The 19,322-nt window shown below is 41.2% G+C and overlaps 1 protein-coding gene across 4 annotated transcripts in view; it reads right to left on the bottom strand.

Annotated features, from left to right (window-relative positions):
- arhgap32b (Rho GTPase activating protein 32b) overlaps window positions 1-17,936 on the bottom strand; it is a 70,009-nt gene extending 52,073 nt beyond the window's left edge. For 3 of the 4 annotated variants that reach the window (XM_019857720.1, XM_019857719.1, XM_019857718.1), the window contains exons 1-4: window positions 17,752-17,936; window positions 12,273-12,378; window positions 6,845-6,939; window positions 6,531-6,615 (exon numbers count right to left, since the gene is read on the bottom strand). In XM_019857720.1, the coding sequence (XP_019713279.1) occupies window positions 6,531-6,615; window positions 6,845-6,939; window positions 12,273-12,378; window positions 17,752-17,840 (375 nt within the window). In that variant the 5' untranslated portion in view covers window positions 17,841-17,936. Of the gene's footprint in view, window positions 1-6,530; window positions 6,616-6,844; window positions 6,940-12,272; window positions 12,379-13,090; window positions 13,100-17,751 lie in introns of those variants that run through there. The other variant, XM_019857721.1, reaches the window with a different exon arrangement.
- Between the last annotated feature and the right edge of the window lie 1,386 nt (window positions 17,937-19,322).

Consider the following 19,322-nt stretch of genomic DNA (forward strand, 5'->3'; position numbering starts at 1 on the left):
CACTAGATGGCATAGGAACACTAACAGGGAAACAACTCAATAGGGAATATCAAGAGACTGATACACCATACAGTTTATAAGGCGCATCGGATTATAGGGTGTACTGTCGGCTTTTTGGAAAATTTAATGCTTTTAGGTGCGCCTTATAGAGCGGAAAATAGGGTAATTAGAATTCTTTATAAGTACAATATACAGGTATATTGGTGTACGTAGCATAACCTCATGGACCCATACTACACAATACGACTGGTGTACAGTTTATGTCCTTAATGACTCCTTAATGACTCTCATGACTTGTGCCGCATGGAATCAGCAAGGGTTGGAGGAACTGCTGACAGCAAGCCATGGGCACACCTCCCGATTAACATTAGTAATGCTGGAACGGGTACTTGGACTAAGTTTTTTTCTCACTGGCCCGAAAACACAGCTCAACATTCCCTCCCGCGCCCTGGGTGGACAGACCGTTGCGATGTTCTTCTCGGAAATGAACTAATGACGAAAAGTAAGTACATGATCTGTGCTCATATCCTGCGCTTATCATAGTCTGTATGAATGTGGATCAGTTAGCCAAATTAGCCCAATAGCATTGGCAGAAGCTATTCCCGGTACTTATTATGCTCACAAATAAGGGCATGGTGTTAGCTAAAGGCATATTGTACAGTCACCTAACCTAACAATCGTGTCTCCCCTTTTTATGTACGTTACTAATTGTAATTATTTTTTATAACAACTGGATATCGTCATTAGACTGTTTTTTTCTTTCAGGTTTTGGGCAACATATACACAATCACTACATAAGTCAATGTGCTTCACATAATCAAAAGCACAACATTTAAAAGCAGTTACCAACAAAATTACGAACAACATTTTGGAACACATTTTTAAAAATTCTTTGAAAGACCTTAAATCATTGGTTAAATGTTTTATACAACGCTTTCTTACAGCTGTAACTGCTGTGAAAGTGCTATATAAATAAAGATGTATTGTATGGGAAAAGTAGGAAAAGTACAGTTTTTAACATGTATTTAAAAGCATTTACACTTTATTGGTATGTTTTCACTCCTCAGTCGTATTCACTCTGATAATAAATGACACCGACAAATCGGGGAATGTATTGTACAAATATGTAGAGAAAAAAAATGCTTTTTAACGGGTGATTTGCGTGGGGTGTGTGTGCGTGTGTGCGTGTGTGTGTGTGTGTGTGTTGGGGGTTATTATATTTGGGGGCACCTTATATTTACGGTATTCATACTTTTTGTTGGTTCGGTGGTGTGAAATTTGTCTAACGTAAAATGGCTGCCTTGGCTCAATAAAGCTTGGGAAATCCAATCCACGATATTGTAGAGAAGAATGATGAAACAGGTCAATGAGATAAACAATCTCACTTCACCCCCCCCCATCCCCCCCAAAATAAATCACTAAGCTCAACTTCCTTTATGAGCGCGGTAGTGTTCTAAACATGATTTCAAGAAGCATTTACTCAAGCAGCCACCTCAGCGCTTAAAATGTCAGAAAAGGACAGGGAAGTTTATCAAGTGTGAAGGCATAAAGGAAAATTGAAATGACTTCTGTTCATTATATCACACATGCAAATTCCATGGTCAAATTGTGTGCATGTGTTCCAGAAAATGTTTGCACCAGTGATGTTTTTTGCTGATGTTTGACGTGATGTTTCCGCTGTACGTTAGTTCCATGGCCAAATCCTGGGAGGAACACGATCATGGGAGAACGGATGCATATGGCCTTCAGGCAGACAGATGTTTGGATCGTAAACAGACACATAATTTATACTTTTACTTAAAAAAACGAAAAAAAAACACTGATATTTGTTGGAAAATATTTTGGTGTCTGAACCCTTTTCATGCACCCAGTAACCTGAGTTGTTTACCAAGGAAATGGTTAAACTGCCAAAATAAATCCATGTATGCCTGTGCAGTCCAAATTTCATTTCGGATAATTAATAACTTGAATTTGTCTGAATGTGCGAATGGTTGTTCGCGTCAGAGTTGCGATTGGCAGGGGAAGTTTGAGCTCAAATTACAAGTTAATTCTCTATTCATTGTGCTGCGCCGATGGACAATGTATGTACAGTGCAACTAAAGATAAAGTGATCAAGAAGAGTACTACTAATTGTAACTTCAATAAAATTCATTTTGTGAACAAAACTATGTCTCAAGTAAACTATTATTTTTTTAATAGCTTAAACTAGTAATAATAATACCTAGCTGTTTACCTAAAGGCTAAGCCTGAAAAAAGCCCTTTGTTTTCGATCCTGACAAGTGACAAGGTACGATTAATGAGAAGTCAAGACTCATCAATGTCTAAAAATAGCCAATTTTCACTTGCCCCTTCCACAATATTATCTTCCAATTGCGTGGGAAAAATCAAAAGCATACGCGATGAAGGGGATGGACGAAATCGACTGAATGTGTGAGGCACATGAGCAGAGGATGAAGGTGGTCGAGAATGAGCGCACGCCAACTGCTCTTTTGTTGCCTCAAACCAGGGCACTGCTGGGTCTAAACGGTTACATCATCCTCGGCAAGATATCCACGGATCTCTTTTGTGAGAACATGTGACAGGGGCTTAACATCATCTTACTTGCGGGCTATAGGCCTACATTGCTTTGTCTAGACCAACAGACTCAACAATCAAGATTTAAAAACAATCAGATTCTGTTTGACCTTTGGACTATACTCGTGTTTGTAATTTGCAAGGCTTGGGTGTGTGCTCGCCTCGGTGCATCACGGCGCCGTTGATGGATTGGATCTCACTGGGTAAGGGAATTCATTTCTTTGCGTCACCCTTGGTCTTTTGTGAGAAGGGGGTGAGCGAACAGTTGGAGCATATTGTGTCATGGTGCGCGGCCAATAGGGGCGGACACAGGCGAATGATGGAGGGGAAGATCGATAGAAAGATGGATGAATGGAAGGAGCACAGACAAAATGAAGTGCACAGACAATCAGGGGGAAGCCTGTCACGTCTGAGCCTAAAGGGAGCTGCAACTAATGCATCACCACATGGTGAGCCGGTCTACAAGGTAGGCTGACCAAGATGTCAGTCTTAATTAGCTGCATGACTGTGCACAAAAAAAAAAAAACACACACAAAAAAAACTACGGCTCTTATAACGGTGCAAACCATTCTTGAGATGAGCGAGGCACTCCTTCACATCTGTTATTCAAATTGTTTTTTCAGTATTCTGAAGCAGTAACCTGATTCCACAAGTACCGTTCTTTTTCTGCACGATAAGGTGCTTCGGATTATAAGGGGCACCTTCAATGAATGGCCCATTTCAAAATTGTTCTCATATATAGGGACGCACTGCATTATAAGGCACATACAATAGAAGCTACAATAATTGCTGCGGTTGCGCGATGCATCCACGAGATGGAGCTACACTAAAAGTAATACAATACGATACAGCTTTATTTATGTAGCACAAAGCCATGCAGAACTGGTCACAAACATGGACATGAAACATAAATACAAATGGCATTTCAAAACAATAAATGAAAGACAAAAGTTATGAAGACAATTGATTTAACAAAAAGGCACACAAACCTCGTGGGCTCACATCCACAAGGGGCTAAATAATCCTTAGAAGTCTTGCTTGTCTCCTTCTTCCTTCGTTTAGTCAGTAGTTAACTATGCTTTTGGTCTTATCTTCGTTTCATAATGGCTGCGCAGAGCTCACAGAGTTGTTGTCTGTTTGAGTGTGTGTTGGCGAATGCGCATGTCAATTAGTGTCGGGCAGAACTCTGTTAGGTTACAATTGGTTCCTGCTAATAATCACCACTAGATGGCATAGGAACACTAACAGGGAAGCAACTCACTGGGGAATATGAAGGGACTGTAAATCCATATCTATGGCGCATCGGATTATTGGGTGCGCTGTCGGCTTTTGAGAAAATTGAATGCTTTTAGGTGCGTCTTATAGTGCAGAAAATACGGTACACATTTGGCATGTATCATCCAGTCTAGAGACCGTTCATTTCACTTGCCTCAATCTCCAGAGTACGTCCTTACAGTTCATCTTAACAACAAAATGACTGGGGGGGATACAGACAGAGCTCCGAATTCATTTTCATTAGCTTCATGAAGATCCGAAGAAATAACTCCATAAGTTTTGGCTGTGGCGTTCCGGTTCTTTTGTGATGACTCCAAAGGAATGTACCACTGATGGCAAAGAGGAGAAATATGACGACGACTATAGAACGGAAATCAACGCCCAATGTGCAAAAATGGTCTGGTGGCTAGTCAGTGCAATATAAATATGTCAACAATAAGTTGAAGAACAGAATGTACAGCAGAGAGTAAAGGGCTTTCATTGTTTTTGTAACCATTGAAATCACCCATGCAAACAAGAAATGTTAAAATCTTTCACTGGGTAATATTTTAAAGCCAATATAATTAAATTAGTCACCTACAGAGAATAACCTTTTACATTGTAAAAGGCTGGAGGAGGTTCGATCAGGCTTGCACGATCATTTAAAAGTGAAAAAATGCATATAAAACACGGAATTAATATTTTAATATGATGCAATTCATGGACTCTTTTCTTTTTTGTTTGTAAAGCGTAGGCAGGGATTAAATTTGGATTTTATATGCACGTGTACATGGTTTAAAAATTCCTTTCTTTAAAAATCTCATTTAATCTTAAAGTGCATTACGATATTTTTCAATACCAGTTAAAGTTTTGTGCCTTTCTACAATCAGTGGGATCAGTAGCAATGCATATACAGTAGCTGTATGTGAATGATAAAAGTATTGCATTTCATGAAATGTTTTGTAAAAGATATGTTCATTACGTTTCAACATTTTCCTAATGATCCTGTGCTTCTTTATACCAAAACAAAGGAAATACATGATATTTTGGTTATTTATAGCAGAGTATGGTATAATTTTAATGGTCCGGCCCACTTGACATCTACCGAGGCCGTATGTGGCCCACAATGTGAAATGAGTTTGACAGCCCTGTTTTACAATAACCTACTCCAGTATTCAAAACATGCCAAGTTACAAATATATAAAGTGTAACAACGCGAGTCACTCACAGTGGGAGGCCAAATGCAACTTCCAACTTTCCAAAATCACCAAGAACTACTATCTTGAAATTTGCAGCAAACACTACCTACAGACATTTTTGGCTCACAAAATCGTACGCATGAATGCAGTTTGCAGATGTAACATGCTTTGTTTCTTTTAAAAGTCAAAATAGACTGTTTTGGACAGTTTCAAACTGTGTCAGCCTGTAAAGACATTATTCCATAATTCTGAGGGATAAATATGTCACACACACAAAAAAAAAACTACCGTTGAATGCATTCATTCACTATGTAAATTGTTTCCACAGCATGAGACCAATTCTCCCTCCTAAGTAGCTCTGCAGATTTCACACCTCAATCGTTGAAATGTAAACGATGCTACAAGTAGGAAAAGTGAAACAATTGCCATGCACAACCTGCCCTCAACCATTTCAAATTCAACTACATGGCACCTCCTCTGTGAGGTCGTATGAAGATTATATCTATTGCATAAGATACTCAAAAAGTACCTGGAACACTGACGGCAATTTGTTAACTGGTGTGAGTCAAATCATGACAGAAAAAAAAAGCTTTTTTTTAAAAAACACATTCAAAATCCATAAAATCAAATGACCAGAAGACGCCACAGACCAACGCGCTATAAAATGAAAAAGTAAAGGTAAAATAAGATCAAATAAGGCAAAAATAAAACAAAACAAAACGATACTGATGGTTTGCGATTGAGGTGCCGCTCCGCTCACTGAACCCAAGTAACTGGAGGGCTGGTGAATCCGAGAACCACAATGCGGCAGACAAAACGACAGCACGACTAGGAAACAATACAAGAATCACAATGGTGAAGACTTAAATTTACTGGCACCTAAGACACACTACAGACAAACCAAGCCGATCACTACTCGCGATTAACATGTTAAAAGAGCACGTGATGAAACAAGTAACCCACTTACAGCAACAGTTGTGCTTTGACGTGAAGAAACTTTATTCACGTCAAACAGAATTTAAGATCAAATTGGCTGACTGCTGACCTCTACTGGTTTCAAACCAGAAGAGGTGAGGAGCCTGGAAAGGATGGACATCTTTTCTCAATGTGGACAAATCCACCTCCTCTGATATGCCCCATTTACAAATATGATGATACACACACATGCAGATTTTGAGTACATAATTGCTGAGTGATGTGCATATTCCCAAATCGCAATTCATACGCTTGGCACACTGATACAGATCAACAATTCTCCATGTACAATGTCTCACACAATCCCAAATCATTTGGCAAAGAAAATAAATACAGAGTATCATGCTGATTAATTCTGAACACTGGATTGTTGACAAAAAGTTGAGAGTCACATATTGAGCCATACGCTTGAATTTGTCAGTTTGCCCATGAAGATTTTCAATAAAGAGGAAAAAAAAATGTATATGATACTGTGTCATATTATAAAAATGGTACGTGATAAGCAAAATGATGGAAAACCCGGATTACCTGGATTGTGCCAAAGTCCACATTTTCATAATGGAAATGAGCACATTCTGCCAGTTTGGGGAAGTGGCCCTTGGTAAAACAAAGCCTGAAAAACATACGCAGAGTGTTGAGTCACTTGTAACACTTTGAGAGGAAAACATACAGTTTTGTGCATACAGCGAAAGTAATAAGAGGTTGCAGATAGAAATAGACTCCAGGACGGGGGGAAAAAAGAGGCGTTAAACAGCGTGTGAGAAGAGAAGCATACACATGATTAAAACAAAGAAGAGAGCCCGACAGGAGGGTGTTGTGTCTGCGTTGGAGTGTCTACTAACTTCTTCACATTCTTGACCTTCATGCTTGCTGTGCTGCTGCTGCATGAGCGCATGAGGGGCTCGCTCCGCAGCTCGGGGATCTCAGCACTTCTTGCCTGAAATATCGCACATACACAACAAACTCAGTTGTGCTCATGGTAATTACAAGGGATGGACATGCTCTGAGTTTCATTGATTGTTGATGGTAACGTATTATGGCACAACTCTTCCTGATGTCAGAATTCTTGCAGCAAAACAATACCGTATTTTCCGCACTATAAGGCGCTTCGGACTACAAGGCGCACCTTCAATGAATGGCCTATTTCAAAACTGTTTTCATCTATAGGGTGCACCGCTTTATAAGGCGCATAGAATAGAAGCCATGATAGTGGCTGCGATTTCATTATGCATCCACTAGATGGAGCTAGACTAAATACAATACAATACAGTCAAACCTCGGTTTTCGAACGTCTCTGTTCTCGACCAAATCTTTTTTCGACCAAAAATTTCGAGTTTTTTATGCCTCGGATTACGACTGAAAATCAGTTCTCGACCAAACTGAGCACACTTGAATGCACCACTTGACTCGTCTCACCTTCCTTACACGAGGAAGTGATGCTTCCTCGGGTAGACGAGGAAGTGACGCTTCCTCGTGTAGCTCGTGTTCAATAAAGATTTTTTTAAAAAAAGAGCGTGGTTTCGGTTTTCGAACAAATCGGTTTTTGAACATCCTTCTGGAACGGATTATGGTCGAAAACAGGTATGACTGTACTATACAGCTTCATTTAAATGGAGCTTTCACAACTGCTGAAGCTGTAACAAAGCGCTTTACAGAACATTGAAAATATTACGTCCAAGAAATCTGAATATTGATCCATATATAAGGCACATTGGATTATAAGGCCCACTGTTGGCTTTTGAGAAAATGGAATGTTTTTAGGTGCGCCTTACTGTTGGCTTTTGAGAAAGTGGAATGTTTTTAGGTGCGCCTTATAGGGTATATAATTGGGGTGAATATAATATTCCAACAGAGATCCAAAATTTTTAAATTTGTGCATATAGACTTTAGACACACTTTCATTAGTCGAGTTTGCAAATCACAATTTTGGTGCGTTTCTGAAATGAGCACTAAGAGCTGGTTTGTTTTTGCATATTTTTCCTGACATATCAATCTCATGGATGAATTTAAAGGCTGAAGGCACCTCTAGGCATAGTAGGGCCCGCAGGCCACAGCCACCCCGTCTACAGTCTCTGACTGGCCCTCGCAGCCTTTATGAATTACAATTAAAACATTGAGTACGTGTTCCTTTTATGTAGATGTGAACGTGTGTCAGCAGTGTAAGCCAGCAAGAGCAGCAACTTGGCTTCGGCGTTGCCAACTTAAAGATATTGTTACAGTATTTAGTGATTTTTACAACTATTTTAGCAACTATAACAAAAAAAAAAAAAAGGCCAGAGCTAACTATGGTCCCCATGTTAGCAACCATATGTTCTACATGGTGGAGAAGGAATTTGTCCTGGGATGATTTTGGAGTCCTTAGAATGCCTAATATTAGGTTGTGCTCATAATGTCAGCATACTTTAATTAATATATGTAAAAAAATATATATATAGATATATGAACAATATAGAATATAGAGAGAGCATAGCATGGCTTCATGAGTGACATCTTATTAAAAAATTAAAACATTAAATTCCTATTCAACACAACTGAGCTAGAATGTTGGTGTGGCCCTCAACAGACAGTTTCAGTTTCTCATACGGCCCCGTTGAAAAATTAATGACACTGATTTGCAGTGTGGCACTGGGCAATCAGACAGCTGATTTAGCGCAGTCCTCGAAGGCATCGGTCTCGTCGATGCCTGCGGCCCCTCTCCCCTGTCCTGTCAACAATAGTCATGTACAGTCCTCTAAGGCATCGGTCTCGTCGATGCCTGGGGCCCCTCTCCCCTGTCCTGTCAACAATAGTCATGTTAATTTTTGATGCCAGTTTGGCCCTCGGAAGCAATCGTGGTGGCTGCTGTCTTGCTTAACATTTCGAACCTCCACAGCAACATGTGAGAATTAATTCCCCACTCGGAGAACCGCATATAGAAATGTACCCACACACACCGCCTACAACTCTCTATGCCCTGGGTTTCATTTGCCTTACAGTTCCCGCCATGACATACCTGTTTATGATGCTTAACGCTGAACGTGTGAGCAAGGGAGAGCTCACGATCGCATTTATTGCTTTGTTTATGTTGAAAAAAATGTGTCAAGAACTGCGCTGCTGACCTTTTGCCATGTGGGAACAAAGCAGGGACAGGCGGCGTATGGGAAACAGCAGTTGCTCAATTTAAATACTAGTTTATTTGGGATAATGGTATTAACCACCCAGCCTGGCATAACTGTTCTTCTGTTCCAAATGTGTCAACATTGTGTGTAACGCTCGGGCGACAGCATCATCGGTTGACCTGTTTTCCCTGTAGGCGAACTGGTAGGGGTCGAATGAGGGCGACAGTCTCTGGGTTATGATGGAAGATAAGACGGTCGGCCCCATTAGGGTTTCTGAAAGTGTCGGAATGACCTCTGCAAAATGTGGAGTGTCCAACTTCATAATTCCATGCGGAATAATAAAAAGAAGTGGGCCTTCTACAGTAAAATAAATTTACGCAAAACACATCATACCGTGCTGTAATACAGACAGCGGTTTAAATATGTCGGTACCTTGCCCTTTCCGTGGGGGGCGGGGGGGATTTGATAAAATGGGGCCTTTGAAAGAACACACAAAATTTGCACATGAGCGACTAAAGTTGCACTGAAGAACCAGTTGATGACAGCTTTGTTGAAAATAACTATCATATACTTTGTATTATCGAACCTAATACAAAGTATATACAGTTGATTTTTTTTAAACTATATTCTCTGTAAATTGCAGTGACTATTTGAGAAACTAAAAAAGAGCACATACATAATAATTAACAATGCGGTGTATATGCAACAGGGGACAAGTGTTGACAGTTCACACTTAGTTGCTGAGCGCTTCCTTGTCACTTCCTTCAACCACCAGAGACATGAATAATGTATGCTACTCTCGTCGAGTCTAAGTGCACTATCAAATGTTGAATTAAGACAAGTTGACAGAAAAGGCCTTTCAATTCAATATTCATTAGCACTGTGTGCTTGTTGATTCTCTCCCTCTTGCCCAGTCAAGGAAGGCAACCGCAATCCACTCCAACAACGGTGGGACTTCGTCTGCATGTTACCATGGAGACGGCCTCATTTTCACCATACTGTTGCAAGAAGTCAAACCCAAACCCGAGACTAGAGGAAAAAAAAGAAGACTGTTCAAGGTTCCTTGTATATGACCAAAAAGAGAGAGTTTTTTTTTTTTTTTTTAATCTTACATGGTTTCTGTCATACACACATAACGGTCCTACCTCTAGGAGGCGAAAAGTGTGAAGCTTCCTACTTTGAAAGAAACGACGAATGGTGCTGAATTGTCATGAAATTAAATTTAAGGCGAAGAAAATATTACACATGGGAAGTAAATAAATACTTGAGCAAAGAGCAGCAATACATCAGGAGAGGGTTGGGCGGTATTACAGTAATATGGTATCCCGTGGTGTCTAAAAATAGCGACGGTGTCACGTTCAACATCGTACCCCCTAAAAAAAAACTGCAGTGCATATGGAGTGGACCTTCGTAATATGATAGTAAATGATTTTTTTTTATGGCCCATATAAATATGTAACTGTGTTTTCAACTCAATAGGGCTTGCGACGAGCATATTGCCCCCTCCCAAAAATTGCAGCTGCTGCAATTTGGCATCTTTGTTTTCGGTTGTTATAGTTCAAACATCAACAGCACAATAAGTTGCTAAGCTGCGCGAGACATTTTGAAATGCTATGGGGGCTGACAATCGTTTAGGAAAAGGAAGCAAATTACATATATTTCAGGCAGGCAGCTATTAGCGCATAGCTATTGAGAGAGCCTTCACTCTGAGTGACTGCCATGTTGAAAGGACACCTAAAATGACATGTGGCCTTGTGTCATAGCCACATGTCTGATGTTTGAACAAACCAATCTGTGTCAAAATTGCAAAAGAATAAAATAAGTTAAGAACAAAAAGAAGAGAGAGTGCATGCCTCGGCTATCTAAGAGCAAGCGAACCTAGAATTGCCGGCTATGAGCATTAGATTTAACTCTTAAGCACTCAATGAAGTCCAGCTCGACATTTTATCAACACCTTTGTCTTTTTTATTTCTTTGCTGGCCTCTCACGGCAGCGTACGACGGAAGTTTGGCCATTTCCACGCCAGAGAGGAGACGAAAATACTCAGGTTAGCTTAGCGCGAGATAGCGGGTTGAAGTTTGTGATTTAGAAAGGAGAGACCTCTTTAAATATCTTCAAGTCAGGGATTATTATGCAAAATAAATAAAAATGGATAAAACAAATGAAAGAAACGTGATACAGGTAATGAGTGACGCATACATGAGTAATAAGCGTAGAGTACAACAATCAACAATGTTTTTGAGACTTTGGTTGGAAACATAGCCGAAGATTTTTCAGAACCCCAGAGATGACCGAGATATATAAACTAAAGCAGAATGTGTGCTGTCGGTTATGTAGACAGGAAAGCGCAGGAGGCCACACACACATATTTTGAAAATGTCAAAAGTTGAAAGGCTATTGGGATGGAGTTTGGAAGTACCAAAGACCGACTCGGTGATGTACCGAGGGAATATCGATCAGGAAAATTTACAAGGCAGAGATGTGTACTTGATAAAAGTGCTGCTGGCAGCCAGCAAGAAAGCTATAGCGAGGCATGCTTTAAAACTGAACCAGCAACAGAGAAGCAATAGCTGGAAGTAGTAGGAGAAATATTTGATATGGAGAGAATATACATCCTTGAGGGTCCAGGGAGTGGTGTTTAAATTGAGATGGGGAAAATGGGTTAAATATAAAAGAAGAATAAATGACAACACAAACTTGAGATGTGAAAGTAGATCATAAACGTGCATTAACAATATCGGACTTATATGTCACTGCTGATGACTTTTTTTTAAATTATTCGTTTTGAGGTAATTTTTTTCTCCTTTAAGGGCTCTTTAGCAGACCGTTTTGTTTCTAGACCTTCATAAATATACATGGATCTTAATGTAAAAATGATCTTATTTGCATGTGGACATTCTTTTTTTAATTGAAATGTTTCATCAGACTCACGTGGTCTTGCCTATTAAAATAGGAAAGATGTCGAGAAAAAAAATGGTATTACCATATACCCCGATATAATGAGGGAACAGCAAGATGGTGTCAAAATTTGAATACCATCCAACTTAGTTAGCTATCAGCCATCTTCATAGTTATTTTACACAGAAATTGTGACTCAGGATAAGACCCACAGTTCAAAGCATGGTTGTGATGGAGTGTGCGTGCAAGCAAACTATCTCTTTGTGTGTCTAACCATGGCACTAATGGTTTCTTCCCAGTCAGGTCTCTCTCTGGGATGAATGTGAGCCAGTTCAGGCACAATGTCGTCGTCCTCCAAAGGCCGTCCAAGGCGAAGGCTCCTGCATGCATAAAACACAACACAATAAACCTTTTCACTCCTTTTCACCTAATAAAACAGAAATATACACAGCACTCTTTTGTTTTCTTAAATAGGAGTTACAGAGTTGTTATTTTTTAAATAACTTCTTCATTGTATCCTAGTCACCCAGGTAAGGGTTGAGAGATATATTTTCACGATCATAAGATTCACAAAAAGTCTTAAATTTTCTCCAAAATGGTTGGGGCGCCTAATAATGTGGGTCGCCTTGTGTATGCACATAGTTCCAAAATCTGTGAATGCTGTTGTGTGACTTGGATGAGTTGTCCGCTTGACTGACTGATGTTGTGCCAATGCGTTGCTTATATAGGGGAAAGGTGGCCATAACTGAGGACAGAAGGCGGACCGAAAAGTGGGAAGGGTAGGCGTGAAAGAGGACGATAAAGGCACGCCCTCGGTAGGTGTAAATAGTTCCGGGATGTCCATTGTGCAAATCAACATCCCGAAAATGGCACCTACGAAGAGACACGCTTACGAAGCACAGTTTAAACTGTAAGCTAACAGTTACGCAGAGGACCACAGGAATCGAGCAACCGCCAGAGAATTCAAGATCAACTTTGTCTCTCCAAAACCTTGTATGTACCTTTCAGCATTAAATGTTGCATCCAGAACAGCGCGGAAGATTTGTTTCCTCTTTGGCCTTGAGGACACAACATCAGCAATTTCCAAAAAACAATTTCAAGTGTGGACTCGTCAGACCACAGAACACTTTTCCACTTTGCATCAGTCCATCTTAGAAGAAGTCGGGCCCAGAGAAGCCAGCGGCATTTCTGGGTGTTGTTGATAAATGGTTTTTGCATTGCATAGTAAGTTTTAAGTTGCACTTACGAATATAGGGCCGAACTGTATTTACTGACTGTATTGGTTTTCTGGAGGGTTCCTGAACCCATGTGGTGATATACGTTATACATTGGTGTTTTGGTTTTTGGTGAATGATCGAAGGTCACGGGCATTCTATTGGTTAGGTGCAGTTTGATGAGCATTCCTCAACTTCCCTGTCTTTTTTCGCCACCTGACCCAGCTTTTTTGGAATGTGTTGCAGCCATAAAATTCTAAGTGAATGATTATTTGCTAAAGACAATAAAGTTGATCAGTTTCAACATTTAAAATCTTGGTTTTGTAATGCATTCAATTTAAGATAGGTTGAACATGATTTGCAAAGGGCGGTGCGGTGGTTGACTTGGTTAGCACGTCCGCCTCACTGTGCAAAGGTGCAGGGTTCAATTCCAGCTCCGGATTTCCTGTGTGGAGTTTTACCTGTCCCTGTGTGGGTTTTCTCCGGGTACTCCGATTTCCTCCCATATTCCAAAAACATGCGTGGCAGGTTAATGGAACACTCGAAATTTCCCCTAGGTGTCATTGTGAGCATGATTGTTTATCTATGTGTGCCCTGCGATTAGCTGGCGACCAGTTCAGGGTGTGCCGCGCCGACTGCCCGAAGACAGCTTGTGAGGATAAGCGGATCAGAAAATGGATGGATGGATGGATGGATGATTTGCAAATCATTGTATTTTGTTTTTATTTATGTTTAATACAATGTACCAGCTTCATTGGAATTGGATTTGTAAATTAAGGCCGGCCGACTCCCTTAGAAGCACTTATAAGGGCTTTTCAACTGACACAATCAAACTCTGGTGGTCTAGAAGAAGGCTAAACTCAAGACACTTCACCTGTTTTTCTCAATCACTCTCATCGTCAAATGAATCTAAGTTTGTTTACTAGGGGAAAGTTCTGTCTTCGGCCACCCGGAAGTATGTGTAAAGTCATGGTGAGATGGTCTACAGAGCAAAATACCATTAGTATTATTGAGACTACGACTGTTATTTCTCAACCCCTTATTAAACTATTTTGTCCTATTTTGTGACATAGTTGTTTTTTCAGAGATTTCATTGTACACTGACTGGTTAATTTACTGCATTTAACTAAAGATACGAAAGACACCTGCCCACTATCACCCTTCTCTCTTCGAATGTGTGGGGACACCAAAGACATTCCATAGATTCCCGAGTGAGAAGGCCTCGAGCAGCGAACGACAATGCCCAGTAGCACCTGCTCTAAACATCAACAGACTACAACAGTGGTTCACAGCACTACAGTGTCGAACTAGGGTCTTTAATTAGAAAATAAAGTGGTCTACTCCAGAGAAAATATTTTCAGCAAAATTCCAGAACATCCTTATGTGTTGTTTTATAAGTGAGTTACAAATATACAGTATCAATGTCATCAATTGACTGTGACACTCAAAGAGAAACAACTTATAGTACGGCAACAGTATTGAGTGTTGATTTTAATGTGCAATTCCCATGATTCTTGAAAACGAGAAGTCGCTCAAGTTCCGATATGACAAAAACATGTGTCTGCTAGCGATTAGATGCGAATGAGTACGAGAACGCAAACATAAATTTGTGAGAAAATAGGAAGGAATTTAACTTTCCGTTTACCGCGTTTAACTCTCAGTCCTACTGAGCGTAATGATATTGTCCCATATTGTAACATTGGAAACGCGCCACCGGAAACACAGCTTGCGTTTTGTCTGAGCGCAGCATTAGGCTAGTAGGACTACATTTCCCATGATTCTTCGGATATATTCACACTGCAGCTCAATGACAATTTTTTGTCGTTTTGCGACCCATCCTCTACCTGTATCTGATCTCTTCATGCTATGTCAACAGCACAATTCTGACCTGGGCCTCTTTCATATGCCGAAATAAATCGAATATGATGTATTGGCAGTACATGAATGCTCATCCGTATACATTCGACCTACACGTCATCAAAAGCCAAATATGTGCTCCGCACAGGCAAGAGAGAGTGGAGGGAGACTACCGACTAATCCCCCCCCCCCCCCCCCAAGAGATGCTTCGATTCATGATACGAGTAAATCAGAAGACATAAATAGAGAGCAACTTGCTAACTCTCAAAAACATCTAAATGTATAAATTGCCATTGAAAGTAATTCAAAACATAAAAAATATTATTCTCTCTCTCTGACTTGCACATTTGCATTACTTTTGAATTTGTTCCCCAAAAAGATAACTTTTATACAATGTTTGTGTCATATATGAACGGCACAGCACAGCAACGCAAAAACAGATATTCTCGGGTCTACTTTACAAATGATAAAGCAGGCAATGTACTGCTGTGAGGGGAAGGGTAATTTACGCTTTTGTTTGGCTAAAAATTCAAATTAGTTATATCAAGAAAAAATAAAATGTCAGAATGAGGTCTGCTCACCTGAGTTCATGCAGTCAAAATATTTTGGCCTGTGTGTAAAATGAGGGGTTTCTGTTTGCTGCATATAATACGTTATTTAAACTACATTACCTGGCATTGGATGCAAATGGAAGCTCCTCTGTGATATGAACTACTTTTAAGTTGAAAAAAAAAAGGATTTGAGGATTATGTGGAGCTTTTTTTTTTTTTTGTCGATGCAGCAAAACTGCCTTTGGCCATGCTCACGCAGCGCAGCCCTCTCATTCATTTTCAATGGAGCCCATCTGCTGCTGCAGCAGCGGCCACAGTAGGCCAGCAAAAAGTGAGGGGAAAAAAATTAATCAAGAGGTATATAACTTAACAACTCAATGTGAGATTTTATGGAAATGCACTGACCAATAAAATACAATTCAATCTGTAAAGTGATGTGTGAAAGTTAGAAACTACTGTATAGGGTTCAGATGGAGAATATATATATATTTTTAAGCATCCAGTCAATTTAACTGGATTTTATGTTTGAATGCTGATATGTTATTGAAACATTACATCTTGAACCTTCTAATATTAACACAGATTATCAGTTTTTAGGGGGTCAGGGAAACTTCTTGTCTGTATCAAAACTGGGCTCACTGAAAGTACGTGCATTGCGGTAAACCAACCAACTTAAACAGAAGGGGACTGCAAATTTTTAAATGAGAAAGCAACCGTAGACTGAGCAGACAGAGGAAGCTCACAATTACCCAGTCTCCACTTCATCCCTTTCAGCCTTTATTTTCTCTGCTTTTCAATCACTGGCTTTTTGTTGTAATGCTGAACCACTGTCTAATGTATGCTAAGCTACTGCTGCCATGGTAACCCTGGGGCAGGATTCAGAACTAGTTCAGGACTGTTACAACAGTGTGCTGCGAGCAGGTGGGGGCTGAACTACACGAAGGCAAAAGTAAAATTACGGACTGATATTCATCCTCGCATTTATCGGACCTTGGACGAAAGACGTGTAGGTATCGTTTATAGACATGCTAAGAGTGACAATATTAACACTAAGTGGTTGTAACATAGACCGAAAGAAGTTGAGTTAAATGGATGGCAGTAGCCTTAATTTCCTCCGCACTCTCCATTTCAAAAGGAAATTCCCATAAAAAGTGGAGGAGGTTAGTTAGAACTCACTGGCGGAGTGTAACGATTAAATGAGTGATAGCCCACGTGCAAGCGGGAGGGAATGAGAAAGCCTCCAACGCAAGGAGAATCATGCAAAGTAACAAATAAGCGTAATTTGTGTTTTGTGTATTTGGATGCACCAGACCTTTGCCAACAATATTTGGCCCAAAATGTTTTTGAGTAGCTACTACTGTGTGTGTGTGTGTGTGTGTGTGTGTGTGTGTGTGTGTGTGTGTGTGTGGGCATGTGCGCGTGCAATAAAGCATTTGCGCATGCAAATGCTTGAGTGAGTGTGTATGCGTGATGACAACACACGGATATCTAGGTGTTAGCGTAGCGATGACGTAACTAGCTGAAAGCCAATACACCTGGGCTGTCAATGGAGACACTGGTAGTGGAACTGGTAGTTGGTGGGGGGGGGGGGTGCTCATTCAATTAGAGGAATCTTCTTTCATGTGGTGACAGTCATTGATGCACGTCACCGAGTTGCTACAGGTTGAAGGGATGTGGGTGGGGACTCCATAGGAGGTGTGAGGGTGACTGTGCAATTTCAATCTACTAACTCAGCGCCAGTGCTCGGGCACGTTGAGCAATGCTTCCACCTCTCACCTCCTCCCCCCCTCTGCGTGCATATACTGGTCTCATTTCTCCTTGAAGCGTACACAAAGCCAAATAACACCCTCTCTTGTCATCCAACACGATCGCACATGCGTGTTCACACTCACACCAACAGCAAACTGACACATCCTGAGCGTCTGCTTCTCAATCAGACGATAAATCACATGCCCATAGTCACCACTATAAACACTTCGGACTCCAACCAAACTAGCATCAGGAACCTAAGCGCAACCTAAGGTGTGGTCCTTTCCTAACTCGCACCGTGATCTCCAGCACGGCAGTTGAGTGCAAAATGTTTGGAGTTTCCTCTTGCGCATGTATGTGTGGCTTGTTACAGTAGCCCTACCTGTCCAAGATGTCAAGGCTGGACGTGGCTCCCAGCAGTCCAAGTGCTGCACTCCCCACCGCTGCGGCAGCCCCGCTGCCTGCCTCCATGATACTGACTCACCGCAATGTGGAGCCTGCCAGAGAAGTCGAGAGAGAGAGAGAGAGAGAGAGAGAGAGAGAGAGAGAGAGAGAGAGAGAGAGAGAGAGACAGAGAGATAGAGAGAGAGAGAGAGAGATGTGCAGCCTGCCAGAAAAAATGGGGAGGAGGGGAGGAATAGAGAGAAAGAAAGAGGGAGGGGAATAGGGGGAGAGAAGGAGGGTATAGACAGATGACATTAAATAAATCATACATATAGATGCAAGAGGAAGGATGCTGAGGGCTGGGGGTGTCTCGGATTGTGACACGCAAAAAGGCAAAGTGTCATTTGGCGTGGGGATAAAAGTGGGTAAATAAGAGCCTGCGCATCAAATAATTCCTGCTAACCGAGCTTTTTAGAGCAGGGCTTACCACTGGTTTCATCACATGCAGATTCTGGCCAACAAAACCCGGCGTAAATCAACAGTTAAATGGACACATTGGCCGCACTGCTTGGTATCATGTGGTGCCTGACGTCTCTATCTTCGACCAACAATTTCCACGTTCAAATCCGATTTATACCAGCCTGCTGCATACCGGCTGAATGATCTCTAAACCTATAAAAGACAATAATGAATTGCCGTGCAAGTATAAATGTGACACAGAGAAAAATCGATGCCGGCTTTTATTTGGCCATCGCTGACGATGCATTGCATACACAGGAGAGTGACGCCAGGGAGGGGAGGGGGCAGGGGGCAAGGAGCAAGAAGCGTAGGAGGAGAGGATCCACACAGGAACACAGTCAAGCAGCTGGTTCTCTGAGACAGAAGGGGTGTTCACACGGCACACATTTGCATCAGTGCTGCACCGATGTATTTTGTCGCGATATATCTTACACCGGTGTCAATTTGGTGGAGCGTTCACACGTATAAAGCTGCTGACTAAAGAGAAGCGTGTTAACCCCGGTGCATCCCCACTTGCGTTCACACGGCAGTTTCTGCGGCCGTGAAATACGATAATAATACGGAAATAAAACATGCGCATGCCATGGTTTATACTTCTCCAGACAAATCAACGCTGTGGTCTATCAGACACCGTATAAGGATGAGAGAGAGAAAGGAAAGAAGTGCAAAATACCCAGGATGAAAGTTATGCAATACTCGTATGTAATCAACTCTTCTTACACGTAGCGAGTCTAGCCCTGTAGCGTTCACACGTCCCATTTTATATCGGTGCTGCCCCGCAGACTAGCATTTACTCCGGAGTAAATTTTTAAACCACCTCCGAGCAGGGTTAAATTTGCTCCGGTTTAAGCTGTTTTCAGGGGCTACACCGGTATAACTTTGTATGTGTGAACGCGCTAGGGGGGTGCCCCGGTGCTACACCGGAGTAAAAGTTGCCGTGTGAACACGCCTAGAGTTACTGTGCTTTTCTCTTCCCCATGCTCAAGACCGCAAATGCATCACGTTCAATGGCTAGATAGGTAGATGTACTACATACAGTATATATATATA

This window comes from Hippocampus comes, unplaced genomic scaffold (assembly GCF_001891065.2).
Source record: "Hippocampus comes isolate QL1 unplaced genomic scaffold, H_comes_QL1_v1.1 scaffold248, whole genome shotgun sequence".
Lineage (NCBI taxonomy): Eukaryota > Metazoa > Chordata > Actinopteri > Syngnathiformes > Syngnathidae > Hippocampus > Hippocampus comes.